This window comes from Pimephales promelas, chromosome 9 (genome assembly GCF_988280905.1).
Source record: "Pimephales promelas chromosome 9, fPimPro1.hap1.1, whole genome shotgun sequence".
Taxonomy (NCBI): domain Eukaryota; kingdom Metazoa; phylum Chordata; class Actinopteri; order Cypriniformes; family Leuciscidae; genus Pimephales; species Pimephales promelas.
Genome location: NC_142777.1, coordinates 30,580,943 through 30,599,686, shown reverse-complemented (window position 1 = coordinate 30,599,686; position 18,744 = coordinate 30,580,943). Strand labels below are relative to the sequence as shown.

General features: G+C 37.5%; 1 protein-coding gene across 8 annotated transcripts in view; it reads left to right on the top strand.

Moving 5' to 3' along the window:
- Nucleotides 1–18,744, top strand: part of rapgef2b (Rap guanine nucleotide exchange factor 2b) — a 114,514-nt gene that overhangs the window by 54,593 nt on the left and 41,177 nt on the right. For 5 of the 8 annotated variants that reach the window (XM_039648694.2, XM_039648696.2, XM_039648692.2 and 2 more), the window contains exons 5-7: nucleotides 4,762–4,837; nucleotides 7,374–7,541; nucleotides 13,108–13,125. In XM_039648694.2, coding sequence (XP_039504628.2) covers nucleotides 4,762–4,837; nucleotides 7,374–7,541; nucleotides 13,108–13,125 — 262 coding nt within the window. Of the gene's footprint in view, nucleotides 1–460; nucleotides 719–4,761; nucleotides 4,838–7,373; nucleotides 7,542–13,107; nucleotides 13,126–18,744 lie in introns of those variants that run through there. The other 3 variants (XM_039648695.2, XM_039648693.2, XM_039648699.2) reach the window with 2 other exon arrangements.

Below are 18,744 nucleotides of genomic sequence, written 5' to 3'. Positions count from 1 at the left end.
GGGTTAATTGTTTTTGCTATGGTATTTTTTAAACCATTTAGACAAAAGACGCTTGTATAAGTGTTCTTTGGCCTGTTGATTTTTGTTCATGGTATTCAGCTAAAATGAAATGTTTTGCTGCAAGACTTAGAATGTGAATGACATCCATGTTTGTTTGTTTCTTACTTCATTGGAAATGAAATTAGGTAGCGATAAGAATCAAAATCAATAAGTAGAATTGCGTTTGGAATCATTAAAATTAAAACGAGACTCAAAATTTTCCCTGGTTGGCTTTGATTGTAGTCTCAAGCCTTAAGTCGGTACAGGTTATGAGTTTAGGTTAAGAGGTCACGATGTTTGTGGATAGAGGTCAACCACTCCCTTTTGGCTCCACAGGAAGTAAGAGGCAGGCAGGAATGTTGGCTTTGGTCGAACACCGCTAACTCTCAAGAGCGCACATTCCCCAACACACACGCTCTTGTAAGATGAAGGCGGCAGACGGAGCTGTCAGAACAGAGTTCTCGCAGGGCAGCATACGTGAAGTTGGATTATCATGTGGCGCTCCCGAAATCACGTTTCTGTTTAGTGTGGTAGCAGCGTGTGTGTATGGATATTAAGCAAGAACATTAAAAACACATTTGAGGAAGAAGTATGAGAATGAATGCATGATTTTAAAGTAGTCTGGATTGTTCATGGATTTCATTGGACCAATTTTGTAACTGCTCTCTCTCATCTACAGGTACAGTATTTTGTTTTTGTTTTTACATATTGGCTGTATATTAAGTGCATTATTAGATCACTTAAATACATGTCTGTAAATATATTCTATCAACATTCTTTCCATCAAATACTTGTGTAAAGGAAATTTTTATTTTCAGTGTATGTTGTTTTCTGTTTCTATTTAATTTTTGTTTATATTTTACTAATATAAAATGCAAGTAATGATACCTCAAGTGTCAAGCTTTGCTAAGCGTGCATCAAGTTTTTCGGTCCCAGAATCGTATCTAGTAACAGTTCAGGGTTGCTCGTGAAATGCTGTTTTGCACTACTTTATGTTGCCTTGTGTCTGCAAGCGCAGATCTGAGAGCCGGCACAGCTGTTTAGCACTCACTGAAGCGTTGCAGTAGAATCCTGTTATTGAATTATCCATTCTACTGTACATCAGCAGTCCTCAAACCTTCCAATGTACCCCCTTCTCCCCTCTGACTTGCCCACCGACAGCACTTGCATAACAGCTCTTTAATCTTTTCTCAGCTTAATGTGGAGAGATGAAAAGGGGCTTATTTACTTTGGAAACCCCTGTGTTCTTTGCTGGGTGTGAGTGCCTGCCGCGTTCGTCACAGAATCACATTCCAGACACCCGGAATGTTGTGTAATATGGAATCTAAGACTGGGTGGGCATGAGTTAAATTCCCAAGGCATGTAGCATGAAGGCTGACGTTAATATGATTTATTAACAAGTGTTTGGTGTTAATATCATTTTTACATTTTTTTGCGAATTTGTTTTTAGAGTTTGTCAGAGCTTTTTCCACCCTTCTCTTTTCATTTGGTTCTGCTCAAGGCAAATATTTTTCCAATATTCACCTTGAAACATCTACAAATGCTTCTGTATTCCATTTTTCTTTTCATATTGCATTTTTGCAGTTTAAGTTATACTTGGAATCCATGAAATTCTCTTTGTGGTTTCAGATAATAGCTACTGTATATCATGAGCGATGAATGAAAATTCCAAATCTTGAGGTTTTGTATTTGGATAGGAGCCTACAAGGGAAGTCAAACAACATTTCAACACAGAGAACTCATTGTGTGTGGTCTTAAGCTAAGAAACAATAAATGTATCGGGAATCCCCACCTGTTAGTCTAACTATATTAGCTAGTTACTATATCTGCCAGCTGCGCCTCTACAGTAACCAGTATACAATTAGCTAGTGTAGTGCATTACCCAAAGGCTTGTTGTGACAAAAATCAAATGTTGGTTAAAGTTTTCACTTGTGTTGAAATCTTGACATACTGTTATTAATTAAATGTAATTATAATGCTGTCATGCTGACAATTGTCTTTGTAAGGTATTCACATAGTGCCGTGTTTCCATAGTAAAATCAGCCTTGCTTTGTCGGTCGCAGTTTTCTGAAGAGTATGTAGAGGTTTTGCTGGCAGTTGAACAGCGGTTTCTCTTTCTACTTATGTGTATGTGTAAGTGTGTGTCAGCTTTGGACCAGAGTGGCAGCTCATTCAGCTGCAAAAAGTGTCTTGTAAGCAGCATTGATGGTCAATTAACAAACCAGATGAAAGGTGAAGTATGTAATATTACAAACAGCATCAAACAGAATTGAATATGTATATATTTCAATTGTCCCACCTATCTTCTATTGTTTAGCCAAATAGCTAGACCCACCCTAAACTCTTAAATTGTGTTTAAAATCTTGCCCCCTTTAAAAAAAAAAAAAAAATTGCAAAGTGCTAAATGCAGGACAAATAAAGTCTCTTAAAGGGATACTCCACCATTTTTTTCATATTAAACTATGTTATTCCCTTAACTAAGACGAGTTGATGCATACCTCTCTCGTCTCAGTGCGTGCACTTAATCGCTCTGGCACTTAGATGGCACATAACTAGCCCAATTCATTCAATATGGGCCAAGCAGAGAAGCGACCAAACACCTCCACGTTTTCCTATTTAAATACAGTTACACGAGTAGTGTAACTCAACCAAGAATGGTGACAAAATAAAACATTGTGCTTTTCTAAATGTGTAAAGTGGAAAAATATAATGTATGGCAGAATACCACAGCAAGTGCTTGAGCACTTCGACTCGGCACAGTAATATCATCACTTGTGAAAAGTCCTCTCCCTCTCGGAGTCGATTAAGTGCACACACTGAAACGAGAGAGGTATGAATCAACTCGTCTTTAGTTGAGGGAGTAACCTAGTTTAATATGAAAACAAACAAACAAAAAAAAAAACAGTGGAGTATCCTTTTAAAAGAAAGAATCGATTCTGAACTGCCGAGATGAGTTGTCTGCAATTTCAGTCTCACTTCCAGTTACATACCTATGTAACAATGTAATATTTCTTCGTGTTTTTGACATGTTGAGAAAATGCTTTTTTCAGAAATGCAAATCCACTTTGCATGAACTTTAAAAAGATGATGACTTGTGCTAGAACTGATGTGTATCAGCTGCCGAGGAAGCCTTTTGTGCTGAAATTCAGATATGTTAAAAGACGTTTCGTTTCTGATGTGCTGTAAGCGGGAGACCGAACAGACTGAGCCATTACGACCAATCAGAGCAGAGTAGGCTCTCAAAAAGGAGGGGTTTAGAGAGACTGACTGATGCTGCGTCCCAATTCGCATACTATATCCATCTTAAAAATATTTGAAATTAGAATTAGTGTGTTCCTAATAATAGCATTTTGAAATAAGAATTCCAAAGATAGCCAGTCTACTTTAGAATCCAAAGATTAGAACTACAACACAACTAAAAAGCTTTAAAAACAAAACAAAACAAAAACACGGATGTTCGAGTCCTACGAACTGAAGCAGGGAGGTTTTGGTAAAGGGGTTTGAGTGATTAATTATCGGTTTTTACCTGACGAAAACATATTTATTCAATTTTATCCACAATATATTTCATCTGCAATTGTGAACTTTTTTAAGATGCGTTTGTTCAATAACTTTTAAATTCATCATTATGCAAATTGCAAACACATTAGGCGAGTCTCGGCATGAAAGACACACGACTAACAGATATATTTCGTGTATAGACGATATATTTAGACGTGCTACTAGATTTCTCTCCGAAACGGTAGGAAATTAATAAAATAATTCTGGAGGTTTTTAACTGTGACATGATGTTTGACAGGGCAGATTAAACGCTGACAAGATGTATGTAACTAAGCAACAGAGCTGTCAGTTAAAGACGCCAGGTTTATGAAGTACTGTGTCCTGAAGCTTGCCTACTATTCTGCTACTCACTCAAAAGTATGTACTTTTTCTTCACAAAAACAGTACATACTTTTAGGGCATAGTATAAATAGCAGAATTGGGATGCAGCGTGAATCTGGGATAGAACCGTTTTCTAAGAAATGAGGTCATGTGCAATGCATATTATGAGATAATTGTTTGAGACCTCCAAAACAAAATTAGGAACCTTTAAAATTGGATAATAGGGGCACTTTAAACAAACAAATTACAGTTTTGTTTGGTTCCACTAGTGGCACATGCTACCTTCAATCAATTTTACAAAATAGGAATTTAATTAAAAAAACTATACTTTTTCCTATTTATTTTAATTATTCTGTTTTAATTATTTTTCCTTCTCATTATACAGTATATTGTATTGATGACAGTAAATTATTGTGTGAAGAAGAGGGATTAGGAAATACTAGTCTCTGAATTTTAACTCGACAATAACAGGTTCAGTGCAGATGATTTAAAAAAAAAAAAATCTGCGTATTTACCTTTAAACTGTACCTCACGTTTCCATGGTCCCCTTCTTCAATTTTCAATAGAGTTTTTTGTGTTGCTACTCACACACACTCCATCACTTTGCACTGTACTTCTTTCATATGGCCATGATGTCATCCTGTGGACTTTTCCAGTCTGGTCGTACTTTCTTTCCCAGTGGAGCCTCACTGCCTAGGCCAGGAACACTGCCACAAGTGTTTGGATATGTGTTCCTCTGGCTCGGATTCTAAGCATGCTTTCATTCCCACAGAATCTTAGGATTCCATAATTGGTTGAGTGGTATATAACCTTTCTGTCTCTCCTGTTCTTCTCCTCTAGCTTTGGGAAGAGGTCTGCTGGGAGTTTACGTCGTGGATGCGAGTGCATCGTGCTGGAGCCATCCGAGATGATTGTGGTGAGTAATCATGGACCAGATAATCATCTTAACCCAATACTCTTACTAATCACACTGTATAATTGCAGTTTTGTGCTGCAGTTTCATTCCTCTTCCCAAGTGGTTCTCACAGTATGCTACGCTTACCCCCAGGGGTACATACAAGGTCAGATTTGACATTACACAGGCCGATAACAATTGGCTAAAAACTATTTTCCAAAGAAAATGTGCTGGTTGTAATTAGGAATGGGTCATAATGGTCGACCAGCTTTCCAAGATGGTCTTAGTTTTTTATGCTTTTTTATGCTTTAATTAGCATATTGCTTGATCTTTGAGACAGATTGCACACTAAAACATACTGAAAAGTTAAAAACCTAAAATTAGCCTGATTTAAAAGGTTTTGTGACTCTGTGTCTTTTTGCCATCATTAGCTTTAACTTTATACATAATTCATTATTATTAACATTTTTAATGAATTAAAATTCTTAGTATTCCATATTGTCTGAACACAAGCTACAGCACTTAGTGTAGACTTTTTAGGGACAACTATGTTATACAGTATTTGTTTATATAATATTTGTAGAAGGGTGAGTCAGACTAAAGTTAAGTTTGGGAACCACTGCTCTAATCATAAATGTCATATAAAATTTGGTTTGGTTTGAATTTGCCATTTTGTTTACATTTTACCACAAGCAAATTGCCCACTGCGGGTCATTTTCAACATGGCCTCCATTTGATTGCTCTCGCCATGCCAAAAAATGTATTATATTTAGGAACCCAAGCCCTTCCATGCACTCTGATATGTTCCATATTCACTTCATGATGTACTTTCACAAGTACAGAGAGACCCTCCATATCAGCAACTGCAGTCTCGGATTTGGTTAAGCTCATGGAAATGCGCCTACATGTGACTGCAACTTAATAGGCTTCTGTGTGTTTCTTCATGTTGAGTGCACTACTGTTCAAGTCAGTAAGATTTTTTTTAATGAAATTAATACTTTAATTTAGCAAAGATGCGTTAATTTGATCAAAACGGACAGTAAAGACATTAATAATGCTGTTCTCTTGAACTTTCTTTCATCAAAGAATACTGAAATAGTATCACAGTATTTTGACCTATTCTGTTCTATTTGTGCTTGAATGGACACATACACTTTCAAATTATGTCAAAATTCCCACCTCGGTGAGTATACTCAAACACATTCGCTTATGTGAATGTAAACAATTGAGATACGTATCATTATATTGGATCCGTGTGTTCGGTCTTAAAGTGACAGCAGCCTAATATTCCAGCTGCTGTCTGTGTCATTAATCTTAATTAAAAAAACTAAATACAAAAGAGAAAATCACTTTTTATGGCTTTAACAAAGATGGATTGCGTTTATTTTATACAGTGAAGACTATACAGTGTTATTTTCTGTGCCTTGCTGTTAGAAGTACCTACATATTTAAAGCACTGTTTATTTCATTTTTTATCTTTGTTGCACTGTATTGACCTATAATTGTTATTTGTTTATTATTTTCTATGCAGATTCACTGCCCTAATCAAAATCACCCCAATCATTGTAGAATGATTAATGTTTTCCTAATAGAGCTATTCAAGTCATATGGTGAAATTGTATTCATATCGCAGAAAAACAAAATATCGCCATTTTTTTTCAATATCGTGCATCCCTAGTAGAGTCTATATATATGACACTAGCAACATCAAGGTCACAGGTTGCATTCCCAGGGAGGAATGCAAAAAAGCATCTGCCAAATGCATAAGCATAATCTTCGGTTTGGGCGATGGCAACTGTCCTCGACAGTTGATTGTGCCCTCGTCGGGTATCTCGTCTGTTATTACCGGCCATTGCTGCCCTGTAATTACAGGCTGAGGCAGGATATAGATACTGCACTCTCACTTGCTCACACCGCCCAATATTCTCACTGCTTCGCTCTCTCCGGCAGTTGCCATAGCAGCAGTTGGTACGGTAGCGAGAGATTTGATGTGTAATCCCAAAGGCAGAGTGGGTGTGAAATCTGAGGCTGCAGCAAAATAAGACAGAGGGATAATCATGTCACTTTTCATGGCATAATGTCACAGTGGCCGGCCAGTTTTACATGCAACTTATATCCTTAATGTGTATGATGATGCCACACTCATTTACTGCCATTCAAAGACCTGCGATGGTCAGTTTACACCACCCCTTCAATGACATTTCCTGGTGCCACAGCAAATATGGTGAATAAACGGTGATCTGCAATTATTATTGCCATTTGAACTCATTTCTAGTTTAATGCCGTAGAAAGCGCATAACATGCACAATTCACCACTGAAAGACTCTCGCAAGATGCTGCTTTGAAACTACATCTCCCTTTTTCTACCTTTCTGTCTGTTGTATGCCTCTCTTTGACGTAGGTGTTTGAGGCTCAGCCCCCCCCCACACACACACACACACACAGGCTCGCACACCCACTGCTATTTTTACACAGCGCCAGTAAGAGAGGCGGGAGGGGATGGGGGGGTGGTGTGGGGAGAGAGAGAGTCTCACTCAAATCTCTCCTCCGTTTGCAGGTGGACTATATGGATGAGAATGAGGAGTATTTCCAGCGGCAGGCATCGCACCGACAGTCCCGCCGAAGATTTCGCAAGATCAACCAGAAGGGCGAGCGGCAGACCATCATTGACACCGTAGACCCCTATCCCGCCGGCAAGCCGCCCGTAGCGCGGGGATACCATACGGTCAGACATATGCTTTAACTTTACCTGTACAGAGTCTCCTTTGCCCCTCCCCCTGTATGACTGTTGGTGTTCCTGTTCCTGTCTGGCTTAGCTTTCGTGCTTGCTTTCATGCTGGTAAATGTGTCATTGCAAATGCTTGTTTTTTTCTCTATACATAGGGATGGGCGGTATGATCAAAATCAGCTTCAGTAACAGTGATTTTAGATTTTGTTTTTGTTGAAAAAAAGGTTAATTTTTTTTATTTATTTTTTATTTTTGATTATCCCGTGAATTAAGTTTTTGGGGATAAAAGTGTTTTTATTTGGATGCAAACAATCACTAGTGCACTACAGCTTCACATTTTATGAACTACATTTCAATATTTATTTTTATTAGAATGTTACAGTCTTAATTATGGCTGATTGAGTCACATTTGAAGCTGTAAATAGCTTTTTTGTGTGAAATACTGCAAATAGCGACGCTAATATAGCTAGAGTGTATTAATGGTGCTGGAAAATCTCTACCTCTTGATGCATTTCTACAATTGCATGATATATAATGTATCATCATACCGCCCTGCTCTATCTATGCATGATGTTGACTGGTATTATTCAATGTATTTGACCTCTGGTGTAAAATATGATCACGTATTCACATATTTCTATAGCATAAGCTGTTCAGTGAGTCAGGTACACACACCAATGTTCCTCTCACAAAAGTAACACAACAGGGATATTATACAAAGCTTTAGGTTTCTGGAAGTCTGTTGGCACTCTTTTTGGTAACCATAATGACTTCTCTTTCCTCGTATTACAAATGTTGAAGTAACAAGTTCTCTGTCTCCTTCCTATGAACTTATCTCCACTAATATATTTGCATTTATTCTGTTGTTACTGTAAGAATCTGTTGATTTAGCTAGTGCTTCCCCATCCTCATGGGGTTTTGTTCAATTATTTTACCTTAAAGGAATATTTTGGGTTAAAAACAAGTTAAGTTCTATTGACTGCATCTATGACAGATTTACCATCCTCAGTTTGCAAAAAGGAACAGATAATGTATTTAATTGCAGTGCACTTACAATGGTATCTGCCAAGTGTGCAAAACTGCAGATATTACTTTTTTCACATTGGCTTATTCTATACACTTGGCATAGTATGCATTTCGGATGCAGCCAATGACAGGCTCCAAACTGGTAACAGAAACTCCCTCGGTCTGCCATGGGCCATTGGTCGAACTCATAGCTCCACCCCCAACCTTGTACCATTGGTTGAGCCAATGTTGCTGTGTTAGACTGGTCAGAATTCTCAAACAAACAGTGTAACAGAGATAAAGTAATATTTATGCTTTAGTTGTCTATACATATTAAGCAGATGAGGAGAAGTTATTGTAGCATAGAGAAAATGAACGCTTAAAAGCTACAGCAAATTCACACATTATCTCATAAGGCCGTGGTGACAGGCTAACTAAACTCAGATCGAATAAACAGAGTTGCGCCAGCTCATTATGATGTAAAAATAGGTGCGATTTTCAGACGCTTTCTTCGGCTCATTTCTGCTGCTTCGAGCAGTAAAATAGGAATAGCATCTTTGTTCAAATGTGTCAAATCCCACCCTCCCATTCGTTCTTAGGGCGTTTTCACACCTGAAAGTCCGAACCAAAGTTCATGTTTTGATACATTTTATACTTTCAGAAAGTTTTGGTTTGGTCACACTGCAATAATGCGAGCACACTGTACTGTAGAACTTTACGCGAAATACTTACGTCTTGTCGTCATTATCTATGTGGGCTGCATCGTGCGTCTGACGTCAGCGTGTTGTCAATTTGGCGGTTAACTTTGACAACATAAATGAACAGACGCATATTGTTGCAAGTATATTGTTATTTTTATGGCATAATTACCTTCAGCACCAACTATACACAAGGCTAGTTCAAATTTGCCAAATGAACGTCCTCATCGTGTGATTATTTTATCGTCGCCGGCAGGAAAGGAGGAGAAGACTGCAAGTTGACTTCTTATTGTGTCATCAGACCATACTTTAATTAAAAACCTTGTATCCTCATCTCCCCATGTGCAACACAGCTCATTTCTCCTGCCACCTTCTGTTTTTTTTTTTTTTTTTGGCTTTTTGGGAACCACCAAAAGGTCTAAAGTCCGAACTCTACATAAATGCTTTCACACTATAAACGAATTTCAGTTTGATCCGGACCAAGACTACCTCTTTTCGTCGGACCAAATTTCATCGGTTTGGTCCGGCCCGGTTTTTCACACCTATAATTTTGATTCGGACAAAACTGACAAGTCAGAAAGTCCGGACCAAACAGGGTAGGTGTGAAAGGGCCCTTACTTTTGGACCATTCCCTCAGTTTCTTAAAAGTTCTTTTGCAGCAACTCGCATTGTTTGTGCCTGTATGTGGAAGATGCTTTACTTTTCCATTATACTCGCTCATTTTACTTGTGCCATGGTGGCTGTTATATGGGTTCTCTGTAGGTGTTCTGCCTATGTGTCCACTATGTCGTGTGCTGGTGTTTTATGCGCTCAATCCCCACTGTGCTCTGGGCAGGCTGAAGTGAGAATCCACTGCAGTGCTACCATCTGGATGTGTGATATACTGTACAACATCATCAAGCCCCAGTCGAGAAGAGGAAAGAGACAGAGCAGAGAGAAAGGGGGGAAAATCATATATACTCTATGCATTTACATTTGTATAGATCTGATATTGGGTTCCGATATCCAATAAATTAATTGTCAACTGTAATGGGTCTTTCAGTAGTTAATTCTTAAAATGATCACATATGCAAGATTATGGAGAACAAATGAAACTACATCCTTGGCTTGCACACATTTTTGAGGCTTTTTGAAGTTGAGGGACAGGTTTCTGTTTCACTTCTTTTTGCAAATGTATTATATATTATTTGCTGTTACATTACATTAATCAGCAAAAAATGAAGTATTGTCAAGATTTAGAAAATGGCCTGATTTATTTTAATTTGTATTATTTTATTTTATTTTGATGATATGACAGATTACAAAGGAATACTTTTATATGCATTAATTAATTTATTAATTCATTTCTTTTTTCTTTTCTTTGGAGTAACATATGCACTGATGAATCATTCCCAATAAGGAACATTTATATAGGATGTTATTCAGGTGAGTTGTGATTTCGTGGTGATTTTAAAGGATGGATGCCACGTTGATAGCAGGTTGTAAGGAGAACAGGGCTTTTTTTTTTTATGTCTTTCCTTCGGAACAAATAACAGGGTTGTATTTTATTCTACTAAATCTCCAGCAGATTTGAGAGTGCCGCTCCGCTTTCATAACACTTTGGGCATTAATCTTGGGAATTTTTGACACTGATGTTTCATGGAGGTTCAAAGCTGGACCATCATGTAGACACATTCCTGATTTGTCTCCCCCAATTCTACTACAGTTCATTCCCAGCATTCCTCCAATTCCCCTGAGAGAGAAGCCAGTGTTCCCTCAGCTTGTTTGGAAATTCTTGTGTTCTTTGGTACAAGAAAATACGTCAGGCATCATTGAGCTAAATTGTTTTTCCCTTGAGATACTTTAGAACGGGACACCAAAGTTATTCCCACCATTGTGTCTACTCAGCTGCACAGTTTTCCCCAAACAGCTCCCTGTTTTGTTGTTATAGTCCGTGGGAAGAAGTTTGGACCGCGTTTTCGTTCTCAGATCAGTGGTGGCAGGCTAAGAAAGTTCACAAAATGTCTTCAAGAGGGACGCATGGGGACTGGGGTTCCGGCTAATCTGTGAGTTTTTGAGTGCTTCCACTTTGGGATTTCCATACTCACACATAGCGGAAGGTGAAAATTCACTTCCAAAACATTACATCATGTATCAGCCTTATGTATCTCACATAACCTTGTAGAGACTCTCTTACTGGCATTAATTTGATGCAATTTCTGGCACCAGAGTGAAATAATTGTACTCTGTGCTGCTCGCCTCACACAGTTGAACTCGTCTCTAAGATTCGTTGCCCTGAGACATAATTCAGATTTTTTATATTGGATTTGGAGGCATATTGGCATATTGGATATTGGATTTGTCATATTGGATTTGGAGGCTAAGCAACATATTTGACTATCAACAACATTACACACTATTAAGTTCCACACTATTATATAATAGCTTATTATACCGTCCCAATTTTAAAGGAGTAGTTCACTTTTGAAAAAACGAAACGAACGAATTGACTTGGAAAAAGATTCGTTTTTCGTAAATGACCGATCGTTTCGCTTGATAAGACCCTTATTCATCGTCTGGAATCGTTTAAAGCCCTTTGAACAGTTTGCACTGAAACTGTCTTTTGGACCTTGAACCGTTTGGTTCCCACTGATGTACATTATATGGAGATAAATGCTGGAATGTTTTCATCAAAAACCTTAATTTCTTTTCGATTGAAGAAAGAATGACATGGACATCTTAGATGACATGGGGGTGAGTAAATTATCAGCAAAAATTTTTTGAAAAGTGAACTACTCCTTTAATTTTCATTGCAATGCATTTTTTTATTTTATTTTTCATAATTTAGTGTAGTGATTATAATGATTTCATGAAAAAGAGGGATTGAGAAATGTAATTTGATATTTTGTTGCATTTTTGTGTTGTTTTGAAGTGAGAACCCAGCAATACGTAAACACTTATGCATAAAATTATTATTTCATTAATTTATTTATTCTGAAAATCACAGGTTATAACAGATACTGAGGGAATTTGTTGAATTTACTCTTGTATCACACTTACATTTGTATTGTAAACAAACCACCCATGGTTTTTAGTTCATAGTTGTGAGATCATCTGTATACTTAAAATAAAAATGTAGTCTTTTTCAATCTTCATCTAGTGCAGCAAGTACTAAAAGATGGTTGAAAACTGTGATGAAATTGAATACTTATTTAATTAAAAAAAAAAAAAAAAAACCTACCCAATTTTCCATTTTCAATAGGGGAATGAAAAACTGTTCCTGTCAAGCCATTTCATTCAATCTTTAAATAAAATCAGATTGTCTGTCAATAGTGACTTTAAGACTAGCGAACAGTGAATGCCTTGTTTTTGGCTCACACTGGGTACCATTTTGTCTCTCTATATAAATCTGTCTTTTTCCCTTCCTCTCCCGTACTGTGGGGCAGCTGGTCTTTAATGATCACGAGACCCTTGTTCAGTCAATGAATACCAGGTTTTTCCTCTTTTGCGCCTCTTGGTTTGCTGATCATTGCATTTCAGTTGTTCAATAACTAAACGACCTCTCATCTTTTGTATTTGGTTGCATAATTATCAGCCTTTCCGTTCACCTAAAATGTCTGCGTTCCTTATTTTAGCTTTGTGGCTTTTTATTTCAGCATCCGCCTCGTGTTTCTCGGCTGTGTGTGTATGTGTGTGTGTTCACTACCCTCTGTTGTTTTTTGATAGTGTCTGAGCTTTTATAAAGGATGTGTCCCTCTCTTCTTCCCGTAGTATGACTTGCAAAGTGCTTAACGGTTTCTCTGAGCCTGCTCTGTTCCTCAATAACCCTGGTAATAACTCTCCTCTTCTCTGCTTCTCTCCTCATACTGGCTCCTCCACAGGAATGCGTTAAGGCTCAGGTATCGTACACATTCACTGTTTCTGTTTCATTGTGTGTCACTTCCTTAATAAGCTGTGAATTATATGTATTTGTGGGTTATATACTGTATGTGTGATGAGAGTTTATGACCTTGTGACAATAAGGATTATTTGTGTAGATGTTTTGTGTGTATTTTTGTTGCCAAATGAATGTGGTGAATCTATACTGCAAGCTTCCAGGTTGCAAACGGAGATAACAATTTAGATTTTATATTGTTTGAGTGTCACTTGCTGCTGGTGTTCCTGAGGCATTGCTATGATGATTCAGTGAATGTGTTAAACAGTTGTAAAGGTGTTCTGATTGACTGCTTGGTGGTTGCTTACTGGACCAAGTCAAAAGTCTCTGTAATCTTCTGGTTTCTAGATGTAGTTTGGGGTACCTCATTGTTTAGTTTTTTAGTTTTTTTGTTTGTTAATAATTGTATTAATTTAAGCCTGTAATCGTATACCTTTTCTCAATAACCTGCACAGTTTGAGGTATCAACTCATCCAGGACCATTTGTGCTACATGAATATGTACTGGTTTAGGGTTACTCGTTCAGAACCAACATATTATATTAGTTTATCAACTAGATTTGCTTGAAGACACCGATTATACATTGGACATCAAGTGGCGACCCAGAACAGTAACTAAACAAATTGTGGAATCAAATCCTTAAAATCAAACACTTAATTAATGTATAATTCTTTATAATAACATAATATAATAAATAAGATATTATCATCCTCGGCTAATAACGCGGAGGCTGAGAACTGCGTGACGGGAAGCAGATGGTGGTTGTCTCTGCAAAGTGCATTAAAAATTGTTTAAAAGCAGGCTGTAGCGCAATATATGACGGGAAGGGTAAAATTGACGGTTATTTCCAGTTACGGCTTATTAGATCTAGCATTCTGGACGCTTTGAATAAGACACAGAGATAAAGTAGTGCGTAAGATTACGTTTATTTGAATGAATGAATTCTAGCATTTAGTTGAATTAATTATTGAGAGATGAGAGATGTCTCATCTCTCTAGTCTATTAACAATAAAGCTGTGAGTTGAATTACTTCAAAATTGCAATGGAACTCCTTCGGTGCAGAGAAACATAATGTAGCGATTCAGTAGCAAAGCTTTTACTAAAAGTTGCGGTGCTGTGTTTCCAAATAACTCAAAATATTTGTACTGTATCACACAGTATGTCATTTCAGGTTCGTATGCGTATGAATTTTAAGGTCACTCAAAAAAGTCACATTACTCACAAACATAGTTCAATATAATAGCATTTATCTGAAATGGAAAGCTTTTGTAACATTTTACACTGCATTTTAATACAAATAAAGAAAGTAATAGCCTACTTTTATTCAGCATGGATGCATTAAATTAATCAAGTGACAAAGACATTTATAATATTACTAAAGCTATTCATCGAATAATCCTGACTTCTTTTTTTTTTTAAACATTAATAATCAGACATGTTTCTTGGGCAGGAACTCGCATCATTCCCTCAGGAAGATTTCATGTTTTCTCGTGTGGTTGGATGTTGGACTCATGAACAATCACATTGTTTAAATTCACCAAAACTGATTTGCCGAAATTTGAACCTGGCCGGACAATGAAAGGGATTTGCCGTTAGCGTGAGACTGGATCGAAACCGGGAGCGACCAGACAGCATTCTGTTCGCAAATGATTTATTCCAAAAGAATAATTCATTCTCAATTTCATAGTTTATTGATATGGTCCGATGCCTGTGATTGGATGATGACCGGTGTCGTGGTCATTCCCAAGTGTCGTGTTGCTGTTGTATCAGTCAGATCAGCATAGCACTCAATAAACGGGACAAGGGAGGTCGCGAACGGGACAAATAAATTAGGCCCAATAATCGGGACATCCCGGCTAATTCGGGACAGTTGGTAACCCTAGTTGTGTGTGCACAACGCGATCTCCACTCTCGGTGTACGAGTGACGTGTGTGTGTGTGTGTGCGGTACGCGCTTAAAAAAACAGCGCATTCAGACAGACCATAATATAATATATATAAAAATGTATATAAACATTTTATGAAAATGCATTTATTAATAATAGGCACAAGAATATACTAAATTAATAATAATAATAACATGACATAGTCTGAATTGGACACTGACTGTTTTGTGAAAAACAACAACAAATGCACCAAGTATTGATTCAAACAAAATCTGGGTCAAATATTGGATTGGTTTTAGCTACCGATATATTACTGTTTTACCATTTAAATTATCAGCCATGTGCCAAAAAAAACAAACATGCTTTTTACATCAATAACCAAAGCCATTTGATTCTGATTTGATTTACTTTGCTATCCTAACTATGCACAATTAAATGTTCGATTATTTGTATTATTTGCCTTGTCTGTCCCATTATTTATGTAAAACATCAACAGCAATTTAGGATTTAGTAGCTAGGCTTATTTTGCTGCACTCAGCCTTTTCCCAGCACAAACAGGGGTGCATGTAAGATATTTGTTCTTTAATGTGTTTTAGCGTGTTATTCGACGCCCTAGGTCTAATGAGGACTGCTGATGGGTAGACTTTGCTGCCGCTGAGCTGATACTTGTTTTGCCGTAATTAGATTCAGTGAGGAGTGAAACAAAGCGATTGGGAGATGGAAAGTGTGATCGTGTGCGTTAGAGACTGGAAAGGAGTGTGAGAGGGAGTCTTGTCAGGTGTTCTTGTGAAGAGTCGGCGGCTCTATTTTTAGAGCTGTCCTCAGTGATGGCTTCTGCTGCTGCAGTATATGGCATCACAGAGACACAAAAGGCCTGCACTTAAAAAGATTTACACCACTGTAAACTCAGACACATTCAAAGCTATCGAATGGCTTCAGAAGACTCGGAATATAAAGCGCACACGTCATATCTGTTTTATGGCCCTCAGGGGTTTATACTGTCACACATATGTTGTATTGCTGTGGAGAAATATCACTAAACATGCTTTGTTTTCAAGAAAATGATTAGTATTTCTGTCCTGCTGAACCTCCCATTTGCATAAACGACAGTTGACTGTTATGACACCAGCTCCGTCATTGCTGTTATGACAGTTATGATAGAGCTGATGGTTTAAGCCACGCGGACGTTTCAAACGTGAACAGCGGGGCGTCGGGTCCAGATGGATGGCTATCAGCCAGGAGCGGTGTACCTTGCAGAAACCTTGCAGTTCTTTGATCTCGCTGTCTTTTTAGCCCTCTTTTCTCTCTTGCTCATATTCACTCTTCAGCAGTTTTGTTGTAGATTTCCATGCATACATGGTAATAGAAGTTGACCGTTAAGCCAGTGTCCCATCCAGTGACTTTTCAGGTTTGATCTTTAACTTTTACACCTGGAACTTTCTTTCTCCTGAGCAAAACACTTCAACTTTGCCCTGTTATGACTAGAGTTGTGAATCAAGAATCATTTAGATTGGTATTTTTTTAAAGGGGTCATGAACTGGCTTTTTACATTTTCTTTTTATAGTTGTCTGAGGTCAACTTATGACTTTCTCTTGGTTTTTACATTCAAAAACATCAATAGTATGTTGATATAATAGGCTCTTTTCTACCATAGTTTTGAGTCTAGCTCAAAAACGCTCGGTTTTTATGGGCGTCTCGCATTGAAGACTTGGAAGTAAACGCCCAATGCTGTGAGTGGAGAACAGTTTTGCATATTATAATGAGTTTCAACTCACTCCCGCATGCTGCGACTGTCTTCTTCCACAACCAGGCACTGCACAATATTTTGTAAACGTCATGTTTATTGCTTGGTAGCTGGATTCGGATTGTCATCACGAGGTAGGCCTATGTTCTTTAGCTATGCGTGTGATGCGCGAATCGGTGGGCGGGGTTAAACCGGCCGTGTTGAAGTAGGCGTTGATCTTCTTCTGCGGGGGTGGTGTTTTATCCTCTTTGACGTCATAGTTCCCCACTTTGATAAATGAGTCGTTTGCTGAGCCTGGTGTCAATAAAAGCTTTTATTGGAATAACAAGGATGTTTTTAGTTCTGAAACTTACAGGATATTCTTATAATATGATGACTTCTTAGACATCAAAAGCTCAAGGAAAATTTGATTTCTCAGTTCATCACCACTTTAAGTGCTGGAGGCAGGTGGTCAGTTGTGTTAAAGTGTTTTTAATTTTTTTCTTCTTTTTTTTTTCTATTGCAATGTCCTCACTGTTTGCACGCAACAATCATGCAACACAACCATTAGTCAACAAATTGACTAGTGAAAGTTAATCAGATTAGTCAACAAATTATATATATTTTTTAATGAATTCATCAAATTTTTTCTCAAATTCATGAGTTATCCATTTGCTAACTGAACTGCAGATCATGGCACATAATTTTGAACTATTTATTTGAGACTTGTTACTGTGCTTTGTGTATATGTTTTGTAAGACTGTCTAAAACCAGCATTACTGACTGGTTGTTCATATAGGAAACTCAAAGTTAAAGATATTTTGAACTAAGTTTTCGTTTCGTGAAGGATACTTAGAGATTTTGTTTATTATCTAGCCAGATCCAGTTTTGGCAGGCATGGGAAGAGGAGCTTCATTGAATTACTAAAAGATTCATTAATTTAATCAAATCTAAACCAGAATCTTTAATTCCTTATGATCCCTATATCTAATTATGACACACATTTTTTGTTTTCTTTTAATGTGGCACATGTTTACAGTAATTTATTATTTTGATAAACCCAGATTCTCCCAATGTTTTATTTAAAATGGACTCATTATACAGGAAATATGAATAATTCATATGTGTGCCATAGTTTTGATGTGTGCATGTTGTAGTAATATCTCATCAGAATGCAGTTGCTCTACTTCTGGAAGATGAAAAAAAAAAAAAACACCTTCCTACTTTGGGAACTGTTATTGACCCTTCATGCCCTCCACAATCACCAGAACGCCACATCTCACTTCACCATTGTTTTTACACCAGCAACTCTTCCTCCTGCCTTTCTTTCCTTAAGAAACTCACTCTCGCTCTTGTAGGAAATCCTCTTCCTGCATTTGTGTTTTGACAGGAAGTGTGCAGGATTGCAAGTGCGCTTGTGGACACTTTGAACCTTGACAGGCGGTGTGAGAATCAAGCATCTTTTATGAGCAAGCCAAGGCACTTTCTCTTCCTCCACAGGATTGAACACCTATGTTGTCTATAGCATTGATCTTTAATCAGTCCCATGCTAAACATGTTGCCCCAAGACATATCAGTTCTGCTTAGCCACATGCTAAGAGAGCAAAAACACTGCTTTTTTGGCCAATAAGCTACACATGGGATGCAACGACTTGTAAAAGTCGTTTTAATGTTTTTAGACTTTTTCGAGTTCAAATAATTGAAAGATGACTGTAGCCATTACACCTACTAGGAGAACTCTAATCATACTGCATATTTTAATGCATGTTCTTTTAAAAGATTAATTCATAATCTAAATAAAGCTATAAGCCAGTTGCATTTATTAATATTAATAAGATTCTTCTGCCAAGTAATAGTTCATTAGTGCCAAGCAACAGAGGTGTTTAAATATGAAATCTGTGCATTTATCTGCATTTTACAGCAGTGTTGAACCATTGCTCATCCCTTCACTATATACTATACTACTATTCTATATA